At 34.4% G+C, this 21,897-nt stretch overlaps 1 protein-coding gene across 1 annotated transcript in view; it reads left to right on the forward strand.

Annotated features, from left to right (window-relative positions):
* Positions 1 to 21,897, forward strand: part of ASCC3 (activating signal cointegrator 1 complex subunit 3) — a 253,462-nt gene that overhangs the window by 142,114 nt on the left and 89,451 nt on the right. The window contains exons 14-16 of the mRNA XM_083857723.1: positions 12,131 to 12,322; positions 12,645 to 12,869; positions 19,214 to 19,333. Coding sequence (XP_083713849.1) covers positions 12,131 to 12,322; positions 12,645 to 12,869; positions 19,214 to 19,333 — 537 coding nt within the window. The remainder of the gene's footprint in view (positions 1 to 12,130; positions 12,323 to 12,644; positions 12,870 to 19,213; positions 19,334 to 21,897) is intronic.

Raw genomic sequence — 21,897 nt, forward strand, 5'->3', positions numbered from 1 at the left:
GATAAATTATTTCCCCTGATTAAGTTGCCATTGTCATCAATATAAAGAATGTAAAGTCTCCATTTCTATTTTTACTATGATGTTCCTTATTTCTGTTACGTTCAACATTTAAAACGTAGGATGCTCTGATTAATTTTAATGTATGAGTATCAGAATAAGCAGAGATTAGTGTGAAGGCAGATAATTTAAGTTCCAATTTATTTGGAATATTGAGTGATAATTAAGAGCTATTAGTGATATGTGCCATCTGGGAGTGTTGGGAAAATGCCACCTGAGTCAGTTACAATAGAAATTGGTTGCAATGGAAAGTTATTTGAGGGTCTAATTTGTCTTTTATTCTTTCCAGGATAATTCTTGTTCATTAGTCTAAATTTGAAGCATAGAGTGCTTTTCCGGCTAAAATTACAGCACATGAGTTTTAGGAGAGTGCACATCGTAACTACAAATGTGTGATGTGTCTGAGCTGCTGTTGTAGTTGGTGAAGTTCAGTGCATTTCAGGCAGTGGAGCCAAGAGGATGCCTGAGTTCATCCACGAGCAGACATGGGGGAGAGCAGAAGCTCTGCTGTCTGATTCCCACTGACTGTGCAGGGTGCTCAGACTCCTCCTGCAGATGTGTGAAACTCGGTGTAGACATCAGGAGTTTTAATCTCAAACTAAACCCTGACATATCAAGCCGATGTCAAATGGCCTGTCTCAAATGGTCACACAGTTACTTAAGAGATATTCTCTGCACCAGACAGCATCAGCCAACCCTCTTACCTTCCATACTAGCAGCCTGCAGATTAAATAAGTATGACAGAACTAACAGTTTATCTTAAATTATGCATTCTCAAAGAAGAAATAGAGTAGGGAGTATGTTCTAGGTTTATCTCAAGAATAAAAAGGCTGTGCCAAGAATTTTAAGTCATCAGTCCATTTCTATAGGTATTCTCAGAATGACTGATAATATTATAGAAACAGGCTCAGAAAGTTTCCCTCTACCAAGCGGTCACTGAGGTTAGCAGAGATACAACCAGTGTTATAGGTAAGCATAGCCCCTCTCTTTTCATTCCATGTAAAATTTGACAACAGAATTGGCAATTCCATATTTGGAGCTCAAAAATCAATTTTAAAAAAAATAGCCGATACCAAAAAAAAATTACCAGAAGGAGATGCCTTTATTGAATAACTTCTGATATTTAGACTGGAATTCACAAAGTGAAATATTCTTAGATATGTAAACCAATTCCTAAAGATAAGTGATGATATGATATGATACGATCATATCATATCATATCATATCATATCATATCATATCATATCATATCATAACCAGCTTTGCAGTGTGAATATGAGCCTGCAGTGGCCAAGAAGGCATCCTGCCCTGTATCAGCAATAGTGTGGACTCCAGGACCAGGGCAGTACCCCTGTACTCAGCACTCATGAGGCCACACCTCAGATCCTATGTTCAGTTTTGAGCACCTCAATACAGGAAGGACGTTGAGGTGCTGGAGCAAGTCCAGAGAAGGGCAGCAGACTTGGTGAGGGGTCTGGAGCACAAGTCCTATAAGGAGCAGCTGAGGGAGCTGGAGTTGGTCACTCTGGAGAAATGGAGGCTTGGGGGCACATTATTCCTAGGTGAAAGTTGGCCTCTTCTCCCAGGCAACCAGTGATAGGACAAGGGAAAATTGCCACAGGTTGCACCTTGGAAGGTTCAGATTGGATATGCAGAAAAATTTCTTCACCAAAAAGATTTTCAAGTGTTGGAACAGGCTGCTCAGAAAAATTGATGGTCTTACCATCCCTGGAATTATTGAAAAAATATTTGGATTTGGCACTTCACAGTGTGGTTTAGTGGGCATGGTGGTATTAGGTCAAAGGTTGCTTGATGATCTTGGAGGTCTTCATCCTCTCTGACTCTGTATTTTATATTGTTACTTATACCTTATGTTGTTTACATTCATTTTATATACAATGTAGCATATTTTATGTGAGTTTTCAAAGTGCAAAATGAGAAAATCGAGTGCAACTAAAAGTTTTAAAACTATATGTCATGCTGATTCTAATTAAAAGTTTGTTCAGAGTGCAAGAGTCAAAGAATCTTCACTCATTTTATTCTGATTTTAATTCATAATTCAGTATTACCATTTTGAAACCACTAAAGACTGATATCCTGGTGATAACCCTGTAGTGTGCATGTGTTACATAATGCTGCAAACATGATATTTGCCTTGGCACTGAACCATGGTGCGTGGTTCAGTTCTGTACAGATCAAGGGGTTGTGTTTATCTAGGAAAGCTACTGATAGGTTTTGAATGTGTTTTCAGTGATAGTTATAGAGCTATTTTATGTAGATAGTATTAGCATTCAGTCTTAAAGCAGAGAAATCACTTTTTTATTTTTATGTGGTTTTACTTCAACCTCAGTTTTTTTTTCTACTTAAAACAATAAAAAAGATACTCTGTTCTAAAATGTTATTACTTCAAGTGATAAATTATATGGACTAATATATGTACTCCTAAATATGTATACAACAGTAAGGCAAGGGCTGACATTGTTTACTGTTTGCCTTATGGGGATTAGAGGTTTCACCACCACACATACAAAAATGCTCCTGCCCTTGGTTGGTGGAGCAGGGATGCAAACCTGGCCCAAGCAAAGCACCCTGCCAGCTCCACAAATGGCCAGTTGCTTTGAATCATTAACCTTTTACATTTCAGTCTCTCACAGGCTCTTAAAACAGGGTAGAGTTGTGAAATGAAAAGCTCTTTTAAGGAGACTAAATGCGTGCAGGATGTAATGATTTTAACAGATATGACTACTGATTGTACAGAACAATGTTTCTATAATTAAAATATTAAAGAAAATGAAGCTCATAGTGTGGCATCTGACACTTTTGAACAGTCATTAGCACTAATGTATGCAAGATAAGTAAACAGAGTGTGAAAAATTGAAATTAATGAGGGTTGGAGAGGGACTGTGCAAGCAATCAGCAGAGCAGCTCTCCTCTCACCTGTTTTGTGCTGCTATATACTGTGTTAAGTGAGAAAGTAACAATCTCCTTCCCTCTCCCCATACCAGATAATTTGGTCTCCATGGTGTGTTTGATATGTGAGATATTTTCTTACATTTCCCCTGAGATTTACCTGCTATGTAAGACAATTAAAGTTTGTTTGATGAAGCAACTGTATATCCTGCTTTAAAATAACAGCATATGAATTACAATAGCTTCATAACAGCAAGCTCCTCAGTTTTGCAAAGGGTTGCTAACCTTGTTTATAAACCCAAAGGCAGATGGATAAATTAACATCAATGCAGTGGGGTTTTTTTTCTCAAATCTCTGTAAATATGTTATAAAAATTACTTGAACAAGAAAATGAAGTATTCCTTTGCTCAAAATATCAGACTTGGGTGGGAGGTTTATGTGCTAAGTTATGTGAATGCTTAAAGAACTGTAGATGTAGAAAACAGTAATTCAAAGCCCTATTTAAGTATACATAAATATGTTCATCTCTGTGATTTCTAAACTTTACAAAGCAATTATCTTGCAGGCTTCAAGATGTATCAAACAAAATGTTAATAAGTAACATATTGGTACTCTAAGGGCTGAATTTGAGGGGAGGGTTGTTTTTTTTTAAGAGAGGAGTTAAAAAACACGATTTTTTTTAGTAGAGTTTGAAACTACAAGGGATCTTGTATTTTAGCAGAGGTCTGTGGGAAAATAGCCTACATTTAAACATGATCTGGGGGTAAAATTAAGCTGTTTGGAGGTGAGTGCACAGTGCTCATTTCTTGTATCTGCTGGATTCGTTTGGCAGTAAGCCTAATATCTGCCTTAGTTTAGCTGACAAACTGACTCCAAATCCCCAAGTCTGCTGGCCATAAGAGCATAGTAATAGAAACCTTTTTGTTCTGTCAGCTATTAGGTGCTACTTTTGTGCCCTTTCAGGTGCCAAAAGACATCATGTTACCTTTAAAACTGATTTTTGAATGGTGTTTGATAGTCCACGCTTGTCACAGTTGTGCACTGAATTTGCAGAACTTGAGAGTAGACTGCAAGTAATTTGGAATAAAATTAGCAAAAGAAGACAACAGCATTGTCAAAGGTGTTAGTAATAACTGGATAGCTGTGTTGAAAATCAGCCTAAACCTTACCGATACCATTTTAAAAATGTATTTTTTGTCCCAAGGGTGCAGTGGAAAAGTTTATGAAACAGTAATGCAGTGAAATAATTCTGGGAGAGATGAAGTTAGGGAAACCAGATGGAGCAAGCTTTTGAGTTGGGCTAGAGGCATAAGGAATATAAAATTCATTGGAAATTAGGTTTTACTGGTCTCACCCCTTAAAGGTCTATTAGTTTCTTAATAGGTTGTTTTTTTGGTTTTTTTTAGTTCTATATCAAATAAAGTAAATAATTACCACTTAATTAATCAGATGTTACTGTATAAACATTGCAATATCAAAATACATAAACATGTATGATCCTGCATATCCTTTAGAGAGTTCTGAAAACTGCTTGTCTTGTGAGATTTAACATTCAGCAACCCTGAACTACAAAGGTTGCTAAGGAATCCCTGAAATTCTTCTGTTATAGCCAAGGAACAGGAGGAATAAAATGTCTTTAGTTCTGAGACTAGTTTAAAATTAGCATTCCAATATAGCAAAAACTTTATGTGATGCTAGTTATATCATGGGTTTTCTTATGGGTCTTTGTATTATACTGGTATCAGTGAAAAAAGCTTGGGTTTACAGTGCTGCAGATAGTCTGATGTTCCAGTTTGTCTCTGGTTTTTTCTTGTTTATGTTTTTTTTCTTGCTAAAGTTCAAGTTACATAGTTCAAGTTAGTTAATGAATGGCAAATATAATTGTGACATTTTTTACTTTAGGAATTTCTGTCACTTTTTCTGACTGGCAGGTTTTTTTCTCATGTCTTCATAGTATTGTTATGTTTATCTTCTGTGCTGTGTAGGACAGAAGTTAGAAGAGTGAAGAAACCAAGCCACAATACCTAATCAAAAGACATTTAATGCTTAATAGTGTTCATCTCTCTAAAAGTTACTTTCCTGGTTTAACATAAGGTTCAGCTTTTCATGGTCATGCATAATGATCCCAGTCTACAACTATTTGAAAACCATGTAAACTGTTAATTCATACTGCACATTTCTCATTACCTGTAAGAATTGTGAGAAAAATTCCATTCTTCTGGGGAATCCTCAGTCTGTCACTTTGCACAGCTGTGAAGTTTAGTGGACATTTGTGGCTTAATTATGAAATGAGAAATACGCTTAATATTCACAAAATATTTTTCTTGCAGGTTTAATAATGTCTCAGTCAGTATAGCCTTTGAGGAGGAGCTGCAGTAAAAATAGTTATGATAAGTATTAAGTGAGGTGCAGGAGTACTGGAAAGAACTTTAAAAGACTTTCTGCTTTCATTGTTTCTTGCTAAAAATACATTCAGTCTTGTCATGGATCAGCAGAGTGGCAGTTTTGAGTATTAAAAAGCAAAAGGTGTGTTCTCAAATATAACAAATATTTTTATAGACACCATGCAGTATCATTTTCCTGTTGAGGCATAAATATTGAAATCTTTGCACAATTAAGCACAGCAACAAAAGGTTTAACTAGGTCTCCAGAGGTTGTCTGTATTCAAAGTGAAGCCAGTAAAAATTCATCCTTGCATTCCATCAAACTCTCTCTCTATGAGTTTCTTTCCATGCTGTGTATCTTCCCTACCAGCTAGTTTTATAACACCATACTGAAAACTTCTGCCGTCAGCAAAACAGACCAAGATTGATGTTTTTTTCATCTGTGTACTCCAAGTGGTTAACAAATATGACAACAGGACTTACTGTATCAAAAGCTAGAAACAAATAGACACTTTGCCTTATTTTACATGTTTCGTACATCTGTTCCCAGAATGAGAGTGGTTGAATTCTAAATCGATGAGAAAGAAAGATTTTGACTAAAATGATTTTGCATGCAATTTGAAATCGCAATGTTATACAATTAATTCAATCTTAATTTATGTGCATTTTCATGTTGTTGTTAAACTGTTTTGACACTTGTCTTAATAAGATTTGAGATTATTTAGTCACAGATTAGTGTCACAGATCTGGGGAAGTCCATATTTTCAGCATACTGAAGCAGTACAAAAATTTCTCTATATAATTTCTATTTCACTTCCTATAAACAAAAGAAATATGCTTATCATTGTACAATATATGAAAAATATTGTTATTTTCACTGAGAGGTGGTGGTTCAACTGGGCAATTATAATGAACATTTCCTTTCTGTCTAAACCTACTGCTGCGATTATTTTTCGATCTAAGTTCTTAAACCCTTTTGTCTGAAAATCAGTAATTTATTCACTTTTAAGACAGGCACTGCAGTCTGGCTTGAAGTAAAATGTTAGGTTACTTTGGTCCATGTTATAAAATTCTGTCTCAGGTTGAGGTAGTGTATTGTCTATACAAATAGTTCCTTTTTTTGTTTTATAGGTGTTTTTTTCTAGGCAGTAAGTGAGGTTATTGGAAACTATGCCTGCATCCTCAGTGACATGTTGCAAATCCATCATTTGGGCAGGGTCAGACTTGCATCCACATTTCTTTCATTCTTGGCTTGCCTGGCTGGGTCAAAAATGTAACATTTTAAACATTATACTACATTTCCTTAGCTTCTCTGATCAGTGAGGTCTGTAAACACTTCTATCTAATGCATTATAGATTATAGACCTGAGGAATCAAAGATTACATTAAACATTTACCTCTTGCTCAATTTTTAAATCTGAAGGCTGTTCCTCCTTTTCCCATAGGATAATCCATTCTCTATGTTCCATGTAACTTTCAATGAAAAAAAGACAGGGCCACTATGATGTAGCAATGTACTGTAAAAAGAACACAGTGAAAAAAGCAAGACATTTCTGGACACCGTGCCAATCCCTTCTTTAATTGATACTCTAAGGTACCGACTGGATGAAACACAACGTGATACAGTAAGTTAGGATCAGTGATAATGCCAGGGCAATGGAAAAACATGCCTGAAATTCTGCCTTACACCTCCTTCCTTTGTGAATCAAAAAGAGAATCAAAGTATAATTCATAGGAATTCTTTTTAAACTGTTCTGATTGGAGCAGTCCCACTACTCTCCTTTCTTTCTCCTTCAGAGGTGTTTTTAAAGCACTTTACAGAACTAACTGAGGTGATATCAGTAAATTGATCAGACAGTAACTCATAGGTTTAAAAACTTCTAACTTTAATACAGTGAACTTAAATTGCCAGAGGGAGACAATTAGATTATTGACTCTTTTAGGAGAAATTCAAACTGATTCACATTTATTTGTTAGAATTACCATCTTCAAATAATGTCTTGCCAGGTACTAACTAATTATATCCCAGTAAAAGAATAAGTGTTGAACAGAGATACTACTTCAGGATAGCTATACAAGGTGAATAGTTAGATACATTAAAAAAGTGAAGATGTAGAGAATGAACATGCACATTCATGAAATAGAATAGCACATTGGGCAGCCTACATCCCTCCAGAAATGATCTGCTAGGTCATGTATGTCATCTTAGTGAGAAGAGCTCTCATGAGTTTTTGGGTTCTTCACAGGACGCAGTTGCAATGTGGGCAGTCAGTAAAGCCAATGCCAGGAAAGAGCAAGGGAAGTAATCTTACTGCTACCCCAAAAAATGCTGCTTTATCCTTGTTCTAGAAACAACTGCTGATAGCTTAATTCTTACGTAGACAATACAAGTGGAATGATACAAATAACAGTTTTAATTCATAAAAGGACAGTCCTGAAGTACAATCATTATACCTCAAATGCATACCTTTTTGCTCCCTTTAGACTCAAATCTGTATTTCTCCATATGATTGTTGTCATAAACTGTCAGATAATGTTACTGCTTATCTTCCACGGGTTAATATTTTCTCTAGGTTTCACATACTTCTCTAACTGCATATAAAGGAGTCTCATATTTTTCCCTGTAACAAAAATTGACTATATTTTGACCTCATATTTTAAAAGAAAACCTCATATGGTTTTTTTTATACCATTCAAGTTTCGATCTTTCCCCCTTGAAACAGAAGTTGAAATAAAAAAATAAAACTTTTACAAATATAGGAAAATTAGTATGCAATATGAATGTAGTAAATTCTGAGGAGCAAAAATGATGAACAATCATGCAATCCTTTGATGATTTCTCTCTGTTTCTCTCATACTTCATTCTTTTATATTTATAGAACAGGAATAAGCTCATGGATGGACTCTTCAACTTCACTTTTTTCATTCTGCTTCTATCAGCTGACTTCTACTTCTGGAGTAGAGGGAAACTTTTTTCATCCTACCCTGATCCCATAAATTTTGAAAGACAGTCACTATTCTTAAAATGAACGAGGCAGAGCAGATTCAGCAGTTTTAGTAATATGAATGACGCAGAGGAGGCTTTTGTCTTGTTGGTACTTAAAACAATTTAGGTCAGCCTACAAATTACATTTTTGGATATCTTGAGAAAAGTTACAAAATAGTTACTTGGATTAACTTGAACTGTATTCATCACACAGTAGTAGTACTAATTATAACTGCTATTCATTGAAGGCTGCAGCAAAAGATTCCTTACATTGTTTGGTGTAGGTGTCTGTGATGTCTGTGCTATCTGAGCTCCAACACTCATCAAGTGAGGCTAATGAGGCCTCAAAATTAAGAGCTGCTACTTTGTAGGGTGTCAGGAAAGTGCAGAGAATGGAGGATGGGAATAAATTGCTCAGAATTGCTCAAACCAGTGAACAAATATAATGGTGCATTCTGAACAAACTACAAGTGCTGCCCTATAGTGAACTCCACAGAAAGGAAATTACAATGATTGAGTCATATAGTCATGAGCATGAAGTTTGCTATAGTAAGGAGATCGTGTGAAAAATGCTGGAATAGCCTGTGCCATTTTTATTATTGAAAAAAAATACATGAGTCAAAAGCTGCATTATTAGTGGGAAAAAAGCACCCAAATTCAGAATTTCAAGCAATATCTTAAAATGAGCAAGCATAAAAGAAAAATGAGTAATGCACGGAAAGAAAAAAATTATCATAGCAAGTAGTGATGATCTACTTTGTTTGTCCTAGATGAGGGTAGAAATTGGAGATTTAAAAAAAAAACAAAAACAGAACATAAATTCATTTTTTACTCATCAAGAAGCAATTTATTGGCAGCTTCTTCTCATAATCAAGCTTTATTGCTCTTTTTTACCTTCTTTTTACATAAAATAAGAAAAAGGTATCTATAGGCCTATTAAAAATTTCATTCTTTGCTTCACTATATGAGTATTTCAAAGAGTGTGCACCTTATAGTTGTTATGAACAATGATACCTTTATGATACCAGATGCATGAAAAGAGTAAGGAAGAGTGTTATTTTTCACAAGTCTTTAGTAGAAAAGTTGTAATTTTTTCCTCCTGCTATTTATGCATCATTTCTCATTAAAATTAAGCAGGACATTTTTCTGTGTCTAATTGTGACATGTTTAATGTGTCTTAATCAAGAATTGCATGAAATTCAAGACATTTAAAGGAGAAATATAGGTGGCAGCAAGCTAAACTGGGAATTTATTTAACACATACTGTTTTAGATGCACACACACACGTAAGCAAAGGTCATAAATCTACAGCCCTCTTGAGCGCTAAGGGAGGGAAAAGAAAATCAATTCTAATCAGGAGACCAGTGCTATAGCTCGTAATAACAACTTCTCCATACACCTGAGGCACTTAGTAACATTTTATATAAATTTTAAGCAAAACCTCTTAGTTTTATTCTGTAATAGAACAAGGTGGAAGCAATATAACTTTTTATAGTTTCACTTCCTTTATTTAGTAGTTCTTGGGTTTGTTGTCTCTGTAACCATTAAAATCCAGATTAAATACAATAGCCATGCAGTTCATTATCACAAGAGTTTAAAAGGTTTGTTTAAAAGCAGATATGTTGCCGTTAAATGATACACTGTGTGAGCAATCTTTCAAGGCATCACTGAGTGTGGGAGTTGGGTTTTTTATTTTATTTTCTCAAGTGAACTTTATAAACTTGGATTATATAATTGTTCTTGAACTAACTTGCCTTGTATCTTTGTAATCTAAAGTGGACATAAATTTATGGGAAGAAAATTCATTCAATTTCTGTGCAGTTAATAAAGCATCCAGAACAAATAGGAATTTTATTTCCTCAGCATTTAGTTTTTTTCCTATGCCAAAAGTGAGCTGTGATTTTTTTCATTTAAAAAAAATTCATCATCTTCAATCTTGGAAAAAAAATGCATGTCTTTCTAATCTGTTAGCTGTGTAACCTGGAAGTCTAGCACTTCACAGATTCAATGAATGAACCTCTACATATTAAATATTACAAAGATGTTATTTTAGAATGTGTGGTAGATTTTAGAACTAGGTTTTTATTCTCTTTAAATGCAACAAGATGGATACATGTAAGTGTACCATGTATTTTTGAACAGTTGATTAAGCTTAAACTATTAAGTATTGAATTACAGTCAGATTAGCATTGCCATATCTTTTTACATTTTCTGTCACAAACCTTTCTCCTTCCTCTTTCTTTTTACTGTATTCACAAGTTCCTTTCTCTTAAATTGATGAAATTGTACTTCCTAAAACAACAAACAAATAGTTTTCTTCTGTATGCAGTACACAATTCTACAGTTCTTAGCTTTCCATTTATATACTGCCCTGTCTTTCAATACGTTAAACAGCATAAGCAATCAAGTTACAAACAAAGGTGTGCAAATTTTAAATTATGAGGATTTGAAAGCAAGATTCTGGTTTTTTAGCTAAGATTATAATATTTAAAGTGGAATGTTTTTTATATTGAATAACTGTGGTTTTTGAAAAGTAGATACTTTAATACATATAAAATAGGCATGTGACACCAATACAAGAAGTTCTACTAAAAAAAGGAAATTTTTGATGGTTGTTTTATCACTTATTTAAGAAAATAGCTAATTCATAGTTAATTGCTTACAGCAAGTTCCAAATCTAATCAAGATCAATCCAAATTTCTGTGTTGGAGTTAGGTATCCAGCTGAAGTGAATTTTCCACAACCTTCTGTGAATTTTGTTGTTGAAATCAATAAATGCAAACCTTGGTGTGTTTGTCCTCTTTATGATTTTTTTTTCCATTTGTTAGCTCATGAAGAATAAGCTTCATGAACTGCAGGGCCACTTTATCAATTTATCATTTATTCATTTTTAAGCACTACAGCAGTTAATTAGATTTGCCAAAAAGTCATGTGTAGTTTAAAATCTGAGTTTGATTTCCTTTAAACGAATAGTAAATAATTATTGCTAAAGCGGGAAAGATCAGATATTGAGAAGCTGGATAATTGAGAAACTGAGAAATGTGTTTTTCCTACAATATTTTTCTTTTCATGTCCTCCTTTTATAATTGCATTCCCATCTCCCTATTTATTTCTCTGTTTGCAGAGATTGTTCATGGTTGGCAGTTTGCCAGTACTGTGAACCATGTTTTGCTTTGCTTTACCCACTCTGTATCCCATAAATCAGCTTTTTGGTGGCTGTGTGTCAGGAAATGGTAAATGTGAAGATATAACAACATCAATAATGACAACAATAATTTAATTTTATCTAGAATTAATTCACTATAATATGCACGGCTGAAAATACAGTGAGTCAAATACTACTTAACCTTCATGTGATTTATGGAAAAGTAGAGATTCTCCATGGACAAGGATAAAGAAATCTGGTTTAGAGAAAGATTAGAATCATCATTGCCACAACCCTTTCAGTGTCATATTTAGCAGCAATTGATTTTGGAAGGCAGTTAGTGCAGCAGGTAGGAATGTGGAAGAGACAGGCAGAAAATCAGAAGTGTTTGTGGCAAATTAGGGAAGTATATTAGTTTTTCATAACTTAGATTCAGTGTTCAGTCTAGATGAAGCCAGCACCCAGAAATAATGCTCACAGACCTCATGCCCTGCTTAATAGAAATCTTAATCATCCTCAATCTTAATAGAAATAGTTTCTTTCTTATGACTCATAACAACATTCAACTTTTTTCCTGTATTTTTTTAATACAATGCTTCTTGTGCTGTAATTAGAAGTGAATTTAATTGTTATTCTTGTCCATTCTAGGTACAGAGATCCAGAAATAAGCAGCTACGTGAGCTGTTTCCAGATGGATTTAGTATCCATCATGCAGGAATGCTGCGGCAGGACAGAAGTTTGGTCGAGAACTTGTTTTCTAATGGACATATCAAAGTCTTGGTTTGTACAGCTACACTCGCTTGGGGTGTCAATTTGCCTGCTCATGCTGTTGTTATTAAGGTAAGAGCTTCCCTTCTCTGCAAGGGGTTATCTGTCTCAAAAGAAACCTGTAAAGAATAGATAGCAAGATCTCTTGTGAGTTTTGGGCCTGGAGGGGAAATATCTGATTGACTCGAAATGTTATTTATATCTCATTAAACTGATTCTCTCCAGTGGGAGTTTAGTTTGTATAGTAAAGATTTAAATATATCAAAGATTATGAAAGGATTAGTTAAAGTACACTTCTGAAATCATGCTATATTTGCCTAATTTCAGTATTCAGCTCATCAGGATTATATTCATGTGTATTTATGTTAATTTTTATTAACTTTTCCTCAACCAGGGAACACAAATATATGCTGCAAAAAGAGGCTCCTTTGTTGACCTTGGAATTTTAGATGTCATGCAGATATTTGGTCGAGCTGGACGGCCTCAGTTTGACAAATTCGGAGAAGGCATCATTATTACAACTCATGATAAACTCAGTCATTACCTGACTCTTCTTACACAACAGAACCCAATTGAAAGCCAGTTTCTTGAAAGCCTTGCAGACAACTTAAATGCAGAGGTAACCTTTGATTTGTTTAGAGAAACTAGCAAACTTTAAAGGATTGACATAATTTGAAACAAAAATGCAATATTGTCACACTTAATATAATTTTAATTGTACATATTTTATTACTGTTAGTGTGTAGGTGTGTATGTTTAAGTGAACTGCTACATATGTGAAAATGGGGGGTCTTTTACAAAAGATAGTAGGTATTCAAAGTAGGGTGAAGGGTCAAAATACCATTAAGATAAAACTGTAGCAACATAGCATTTACCTTTTAATCAGAAGGGGTTTTTCAGAATTTAGTAAGTGTTCTGCATAACTGAAAAGTAAAATCCACAAAAAAATTAAAGCCTGTCTTTCTATATGTAGCCAAATTCACATATTTCACTACAGTGTAGGAAGAATAATGGACTTGGCTTTAACTTTTTTTTCAAAGCCACTGGACATCTTTTCAGTTAAGTCAAGCAGTTTAGCTAAACCGAAATGTCCAGTGACATAAAACTGCTTATCATTTTGAAAGATACAAGGTTTATTTGGTCTATTAAGAATAGTCTTTTAAACGTTTGTTATTTTATCTACACAATTCTTACATATTTATTTATTTACTTTAGCTTTTCATCACTTTTGCAATTTACCCACCTCTCTTTCTACCAGAAAAAAACAGAGGAAAAGTAAATGGAAGGCATACTCGCAGCAGGCAACCATTTCCTTTTGACAACACTTAGTGATCCTGGAGATAGACACCTCTGAATATTCTCTAAGTGGAACTGGATGGAATTTTAGTTATTTAAAATCGCATAATAGCAACTTACACATTAGCAGTAAAAATGTACATCCTAAAGTTGGTTGTGTGGGTCAAGATTATCTGTGGTTGTTGTTCAGTACCCCGATAAGTCAGGTGAGAGTTACCTGGTCTTGGGATACTGTGTGTCTTTTCACTAGGAAAACATCCAGCCAATTTCATAGAAGAGCTTTGGGGTTTTTTTTGAGATACATGAAGTAGAAAATAAAACAAGGGCTGGGTAGGTTTTCCTTCACAGCAGAGGAGTTTGCTACTTTTTTTGAATATTAGAAAGTTAGCCCTTTTTTTTTGGATTTTGTGTAATGGTAGTAATCTGAAAAGAACAGTGTACTCATGGCTTTAAAATTACCCCAGATTCCATAATGTGATACAGAAGCTGAAGCTGCAGTCACAATTTTGTTAATCACTATGATAAACAATTGTTAGTAGAAGTAGAAATGGACTACAGTAGTATAGCAAGGGCATGAAAGCAACATATATGATATTACTTATCCTCCTGTCATAACATGCAGGAAAAAATAGTACCTGCCAGATTACAGGTAACCAATACTCTGAGCACTGACAAGGAGCTATTTGCTTTTTTGAAAAGTAACTTTATCATTTCCTTATATTTGGAGTCAGTCTAAACTTCTTGGTACGCTGATTTGATCCATGATAGTGGAATTCTCTGAGAAAGATACAGGTGGTTTAGAAGAAATTGTTAAGTTTATCTGGAGATGACTATTCCAATAGGCTGCACCATTCTGGAAGAAAACCACATTTTAAAATATACCATCATATGAATCAGTATATAGTCTTAGGAAGCACATTTAATTTTAGTCATCTTCTGCCCTTTGGTAGTAACAAAGCACTGTATGGATACAAAATACATGGGTTTTGACTGATTTGTTACAGAAATCAAGACAAAGTATGTTGATGACCACTGTCATCTTCTCCATAACAGAGCCTGTTATTAGCACCAGGAAATCTGCACTGATGGATAATAAAACAACATATTGTAGGAGCAGAATCTGCTTTTATTACAAGTCATTCAGGAAATCCAAATGCTTATTCTCTAGTTGTAAAGAGAAACAAATTAAAGGCCAGAAGCACTGCTGAATTGTTTAAATTCTTAATTTGTTATGGACACACCAGTAGCTGAAAGAAGGGCTGATAAGATGAGGGCAGCAGTTGGAGGTATGGGAAGACTTCATGTTTTCACAAGAATATGAAATTGCTTTTATGTAGACTAGGTCTCTTAGCAGAAATGGGTAGATGGAAAGAATGATTCAGATATATGGGGTAATAGAGCATATAATCCTAGCCACACAACTGCTAAGTGGAATCCATGGCTTTGAATTTTGTACCTAGACTCACATGGTACAGGAGAGAAAATTTGGTCACTAGTACAAAAAAATTGCAGTATTTCTAATCCCCATATAAAAATAATTCTCTAGAAGCAGAAAATTTTCAGAGAGGATGGGCAAAGGAATAAATCAGTTTCTGTGAAAGGAGCCCACCAATTCTTCTGTATGCTTCAGGAGAGAACAAAGGCAAATCAAGATTATATGACAGAGTTTTGTAAAGTAATAAATGAAGTAATATGGCAAAAGATTGCCCCTCTCCTGGGACAAGAACCAGGATGTTTTGGCTGCAATGAACCAGTGGCAGGTTTAGAAAACAAAATTATGTCAGCTGGGTAGTTAGACAGTGTAAGTCTGTACAGGGGGCTGTTCCTATCCAGAAAAGTACTTTAAAAACTGTCCAAAAATGGAATAAAAATTCATCTAAAAATAGCAAGTGCAAAGCCAATACTTTTAACTAAAGAACATGAGATGAAATAGTTATAGAGTTTGGGAGAAATTTATATGATGCTTCTTCCTCATAGCCACGTTTTGCCCTTCAGCACTTGCTGTTACCTGACCTCAGAGACAGCTGATCTTGATGCTTCAGTGCTTTTGTTCTTAGGAGAACTACAGAGTGGGAAAACCTGAAATATATCCAACTTCATTGAGTTAACACCAAAATTAACACTTTGAGTGTGTATATCAGCAAGTCAGTCCTCTGTGAATTCTCTCCAGAAGATCTGAGTTTTAGGTTGGTTTTTGGGGGTTTTTTATCCTAAAATTTAGAGGAATAGTAAATGATAAGTGATGATCAACGAAGACATGGAGATGCCCTTTTCCTTCTTTTGCCGAAATTTTGCCACTGGGCATAATAGAATGTAAAAGGAATGAGACAAACAGCTGGTTAAGGTCCTTAGTTGAGAGGAGCAAGTCCTGGGGCAGTTGACCAGCTGGCAAACAGAAAGTACCTACGTCTGTCTTTTCTGGAAGCACAGGAAGAAAGATAAGATGCAGGGGATGTGGTTTAATTAGACCATAAACTTTAACTTATCTGGGAACTATCATCAATAGCTCATACGATGCAGGTCACCATTCCTTCCCTAATGGTTTCCACCTGATAGAGCCCTCCCTGACAACCACAGCTGGACTCCAGCTTGTTGCTGGGATGACTCCTTTCCCCAGAGAGCTTAGGAAATGATTTGCAGTGCTGGACAGTGGGTATACCTTCCCCAGGGTGTGTGCCTTTACTTGCATGTGCTTGCGATTTTCCTCTGAAGCCAGGAATGTAGAACGTGGTGAGTTTTTTAGTCTGGAGAAACCTCTTAATCTTTTGCCTTGAAAGAAGGGGTTCTCAGAAGAGATGAAAAATTCCTACAGAGTCCTTCCTAAAAAAAAATCACTCAGGAGCTGAGTGACTGAATGGCTGATCTGGGTATGGGGCAAAACACAGGAGATTCTGTCTGACTTGAGACAATTCTAGTAGCATTAATTATTTCAAAAGCTTCACAGAAATAAGATCATATGGTGCTGAAATATTCATTTAAAATCCACTGGTTTACAATGGACACATAAAATTGGCTATTAGGTTGTAAGAAGGGTTCCTTGCTCTCTTACCTTAACAAGTATTTGATTCATATATAGAAATTTTTCTTTGTGTAATCTGACTCAATTATACAACAATAACAGACATTATATTTGTTTTAAAAGGACATATATGTAAAAAAAATGTATTATGCTATATAATAAGTTCAGTTTATGTTATCGGTAATATTTTTATGCCATTTTCTAATCTACAGAACTCTGAGAAAAAAACCTCATTTTTCAAAAACTGCCCCCAAATGCCATGCTACTTGTATCTGTTTGCACTTTTTTGAAAATCAAAACCACCTCTTCTGAAATATCATTCAACTTGATAAAGTTTGTGGTATAGCATTAAAAAAAAAGAAGACAAAAAGAAAATAAGTAACAATAAATGACATTAAGCACATTGCTCAATGATGGCAATGTCAGTCACTGCAAAATTAAATTCAAAATAAGGTTCAAATTATGTGATTCTGGTTATTTCTGTTATTTAAAATTACACAGTGAGTTGGATAAATATAGTACTCAAAATTACATTCTGTGAGTGATGAAACACCGTTGTTTACATTTGACCTGTGAAAAATCAGAAGTGTTTTATGACAACTGGTGCAATTGGACAACACAATTTCAAGATAATAAATATTTCTACTCACCAATTATTCCATCCGTAACTGAATGCCTAATACACAGTTGAGAAAATGCTGGTAACTTGGAGCGTTCATACTGTTTTAATTAATGTAGGATAAATTTTCAGTCCATAGGAACTTTACATGAACACTAGATGGCAGCAAATAGTTAGAAATTACTCTGGATTTTTTGACTGCATAATATTATTGAAGTTGGGAGAAGAAGGAAAGTGCAGTATTAGATTTCAGTACTGTATCTGAAACTCAACTGTATTTCACACTTGCTTTTTTCCTTCAGTTTTCCTTTTAACTTATTAAAATAATTAATTTGAATAGAATAGAATAGCAATAGAATAATATATTTGAACAAATGAGGCAAAGAAAAAGTGAGGGGTGTTTTGTTTTTTGTCAGACTTCATGGTCCTCAGTAACAAGAATATTACGTTTTCATGATTGTGATTTCAAATGATTGTTCAAAATGTTGAAAATGGACTATGTTGTTAAGCTATTTCAAGTTGTGCACTGAAGGGTAGTTGAATCATGCAAAGAAACCAAATGCTTCAAATAACCTATGTACAAATGAAGTGAGAGTAACCTGTGGACTCTATTGCATGTTCTCCCTGTAGCAGTCTGTGAAGAACTGAATGCTTTTGTAGCTACTTCAGTGCATTATGTAGCTATATGCTTTGAAAAGCAATACAATGGGACATCCCCCAACTTCCTCATGCTTTTGAAGAACAAAATGCTACTTGAAAAATGTGTAATGCAAAGCCTAGGGTTACTCCATGCTATTAGACATTGGTATTAACAAGGTTTTGCTGGATTTAAATTTACTTAAGGCAGATACAGCTTTCATTGTTATTTTTTACCAGATATTTCTGTTACTTGAAAAAGAATGTTACTATTGTTATTAAGGTCTAGGTACTTCAGTCTGAACATGCATATGTACTCAGTCCTATAGGCTTTTTAATATTATTATTTCTGCCAAGTCACATGGAAGATTTATATGAAATCCAAATACCAATAAAACAAAAATAGCTTTAAAAATGCAGTAATGGATCACAGAACTTTGGTAAGAGGGATTTTTACTTGTTTTAACAACCAGCAACAACCAAAAAAGATTTTGTCGTGGGACATGCAGGAAATATTAAATTATTCTGGTAGAATCAGGTTATCTGGAATTAAGTGGTAAAATGCTTCTCACGAATGTAACCAGTACAAAATGAAGCTGAAGTTATCAAATTAAAATGAGTATGTGGTCAACAATTTGGTGCTAAAAGTATTGAATTTTCAAAAAAAAAAAAAAATTAACAAAAAAAATGGTTTGGTATACCTGATTTAGCCTTGAAATATAAATATTCATGTTTTCATATATATATATATATATATATATATATATATATATATATATATGTGAATATTACCTTTCAATTTTGTTATATTTCAATATAACAAAAATGTAGCAGGTACCTGTACGTTTGACTTGCAGCTATAAAAGGAGAAAACTATTTATAAAGATTCTGCATCAAGAGATTGCCAAGTATGAGGAAGAAAAAACCTAAAGATTCTTGATATCATTTTGTTTAGGACCTAATAGTGCTTTCACATTGGCCTGATGAAATTAATCTTCTAAATGTAGATACTTTTCAAGTACTCTTCTTTAAATTACCTTGGCCATATCCACTACAGAAGTATTTTGGTTTGTTCATCTTTTTATTTTTATAACAAGCTTGGTCAATAACATCTTTTAATTGTAAAAATCATAAGTGGTATAGGAAAGATAATTTATGGTCACTGTATCTATAGTATTGTGTCAAAGCAACCCATGTTATTACATGTTCACAAGATAAAGATATGTAAATTGGTCAAGTTATTGTTTTAGGATTATTTCAAAATTATTTAAGTTGGAAATATCCAAACACTTTCTTTAATCTTGTGTTAATACTCTGAATTCCATATGTTTTCAGCCAAGTACTTATGTACAGCTGTAACATATATGTTTAATTTTGTCTCTTCTATTTCCAGATTGCTCTTGGCACAGTAACTAATGTGGAAGAAGCAGTAAAGTGGATAAGTTACACATATCTTTATGTACGGATGAGAGCAAATCCATTAGTATATGGCATCAGTCACAAAGCTTATCAGGTATGAAATGCATTTTAAAAAAATCTGTAACTTGTTCTGAGTATCTAATCCTTCCCTGATGTGAGGATAAATATTTGCTATTTCTACTTAACCTGACATCAGCAATTCTTTTAAAGTGCTTAGAAAAAGGAAGATATTTTCTGTTGCACAGTGTTTTTAACACTGAATTATGAGGCCCCTTCTGTTCACATAAAAATACATTTTAACCGGTCAAGTTATGCTCCAAAGGACACCATTCATTCTTATCACACAGTTACTGTAACTTAGGCTGTTTTCAGTGTTGCAGTTTTGTAGATGAGATCTAAATGATAAAAGAAAGCATTTTTGAGTTGCTTGATTCCCCCTCACCCCTATCAGCTTTTGTTTTAGAATGTTTCATGGCATAATATTTTATAAACTATAAAATAAGATTTTTGATTGGGTGATATTTTCTTTAATATGATTTATTAATCATAAGATTTTTTGCTAATTTGTTTGGATTTTTTTTTGTTTATCTACAAACATTCCATGCTTACATATGAATCAGAGTACATTTACATAAGGATTTTTTTCCAAGTTTTTCCATTATCTGTAATTTTTAGGCAGATTAACAGTTTACAGATTATGTAAATATTATTACCTTTTTCTTTGTACAGCTATTTATAAGTATTTAATGTTAACATGGTTAGACACAGTTAATTGAGCCTAATGCAGGTCAAACTAACAACTGTACGGTAACTGCAGTTTATTTCAGGTCAAGAGTCCGTTTTGTGACTTCGTAATTTATTTTGACATTGTGAGCAGCAGTTTGTTAGGTCATGGTGACATTCTGAGGTATATGTCAGCAGACAGTTTTTTCATATTTTTGTCTCTGATAGTGGAAACTGCAATGGAAATGGGTGTGCTATTGCTTAAGGAAGCTTCTGCAGACACCTTTAGACCTCTGGTCATCTCAAATTTCTTTTCTATTAAAAGCCATGCAGTGCATTACCATATGTTAATATAACAGTATATAACACAGACCACAAAGTAATAGATAAATGAGAAGCAAAAACTGATTTGCTGGTGAGAAGAGTGTTGTTGTCCCATTAATATAAATTCCTTTTTTTGTTTCACTATCAAATCCTAGATATAAGAAATGAAACCATGGTGATAATAAGTGGTGCAAAAAGCAATAAAGCACTAACAGAAATATTTTTAATTAATTTTTTAAAAAATGAACAGGAGTTTCTCCCTTTTTCCCTGCTCTGGTGTTTCTCAGCATGTTTAGCTGCTGAGAAAGTGAGGATTGCCAGCACTTGTTATATTCTTTCACTAACCTTCTTTCTACTCCTTTTGATTTGATGTGCTAATACTAGACGTTCATATTTTTAAATTAAGGCAGTAACAAATTATATCAATGTGAAGTGTTACCCATTCATGTAGGACCAAAACCAATGCAAATCCCCTTGTTTTCTAGATAAACCAGTTTTAAATGTCAAAGCTTACATGTGATAGAGAGTATATGGATGCTGTAGTGCCAGATGCAGGTATAACCAAAGCTTTGGTCAGTTAGACCATTCTGGGTATAAGTATCCAATTTTCATAACTGGTGTCTTAGTGTATTTTAGTAATGTTTCAGTATGCCAGTATCTTTATTTTTACTGACTGTCAGTGTTATCCATTCAGAGTCCCCATATCCCTCATGGATCACACTTCCTGGCTGTTTGATGAGACTGAGATGATGCAAACTCATTCCCCATTTGCTTTCCACTGTTGCTCACCACATCCAGTAATTACTTTAGGGCTACCACACAATAGGGTGCACATCTTTGATACTCCACATGTTGTCTCCAGGATCTTTCTGGGCTGCACCCAGGAGCAGGCTATTTACTGCAGGTCAACTGGTTTGAGTTGTGATTTTTCAAATTGTTTGCCAAAAATGCCAACAATGCCTCTTACTGATTCATGAAAATGGCCAAAATTAATGATGAGCAGCAAGAGAAAACAAAGAGTGTAAGGAAAAAGTGGAGCAAATGCAAACGTTGTATTAGTGAAGCCTGTAGTATAAATTACAGGCATTTTCTCATACTTCTGGGGTTGCAATGAAAAGGTGCTTGGATTATTTAAACCCCATTGTCTATTTTCTTCTCCTTTTGGTTTCAGTCTTTGGTGTTCCCACAGTTAAGCAAAGTTTTTTATTGCCATAAAACTTATGTTTAGATATAAAAATTAGAAAAGCTTGTGCCCAACATTTCTCTCAGTAAGTTAGAGAAAAAAGTGTGGATAATAATGTACTTTATCCTGAATAGTAATGTACTTTTTCATGTATTCCTAAATTTCCATATGCATACTCCAGACCTGCTCAATTTCTAACTGTAGACATGCCAAAGCTCATTTTAAAGAGAATAGCTTAAAGGTGTTCTAGGCTGGATCCTTTATTCTGAGGATTTCTAATTATGCAAGTTCAACAAGAAGGGTTTTAACCATGGATTCTCTAAAATCAAATATTGTTTCACAACTTTTTCAAGTTGGTGACCTTTCCTTTAAAGTTAAAACTTTGTAAAAAAAAAAAGCTTTAACTTTTATGTAAGGCAGAAGATTGG

The sequence above is a fragment of the Zosterops lateralis genome (assembly GCF_965231275.1).
Source record: "Zosterops lateralis genome assembly, chromosome: 3".
NCBI lineage: Eukaryota > Metazoa > Chordata > Aves > Passeriformes > Zosteropidae > Zosterops > Zosterops lateralis.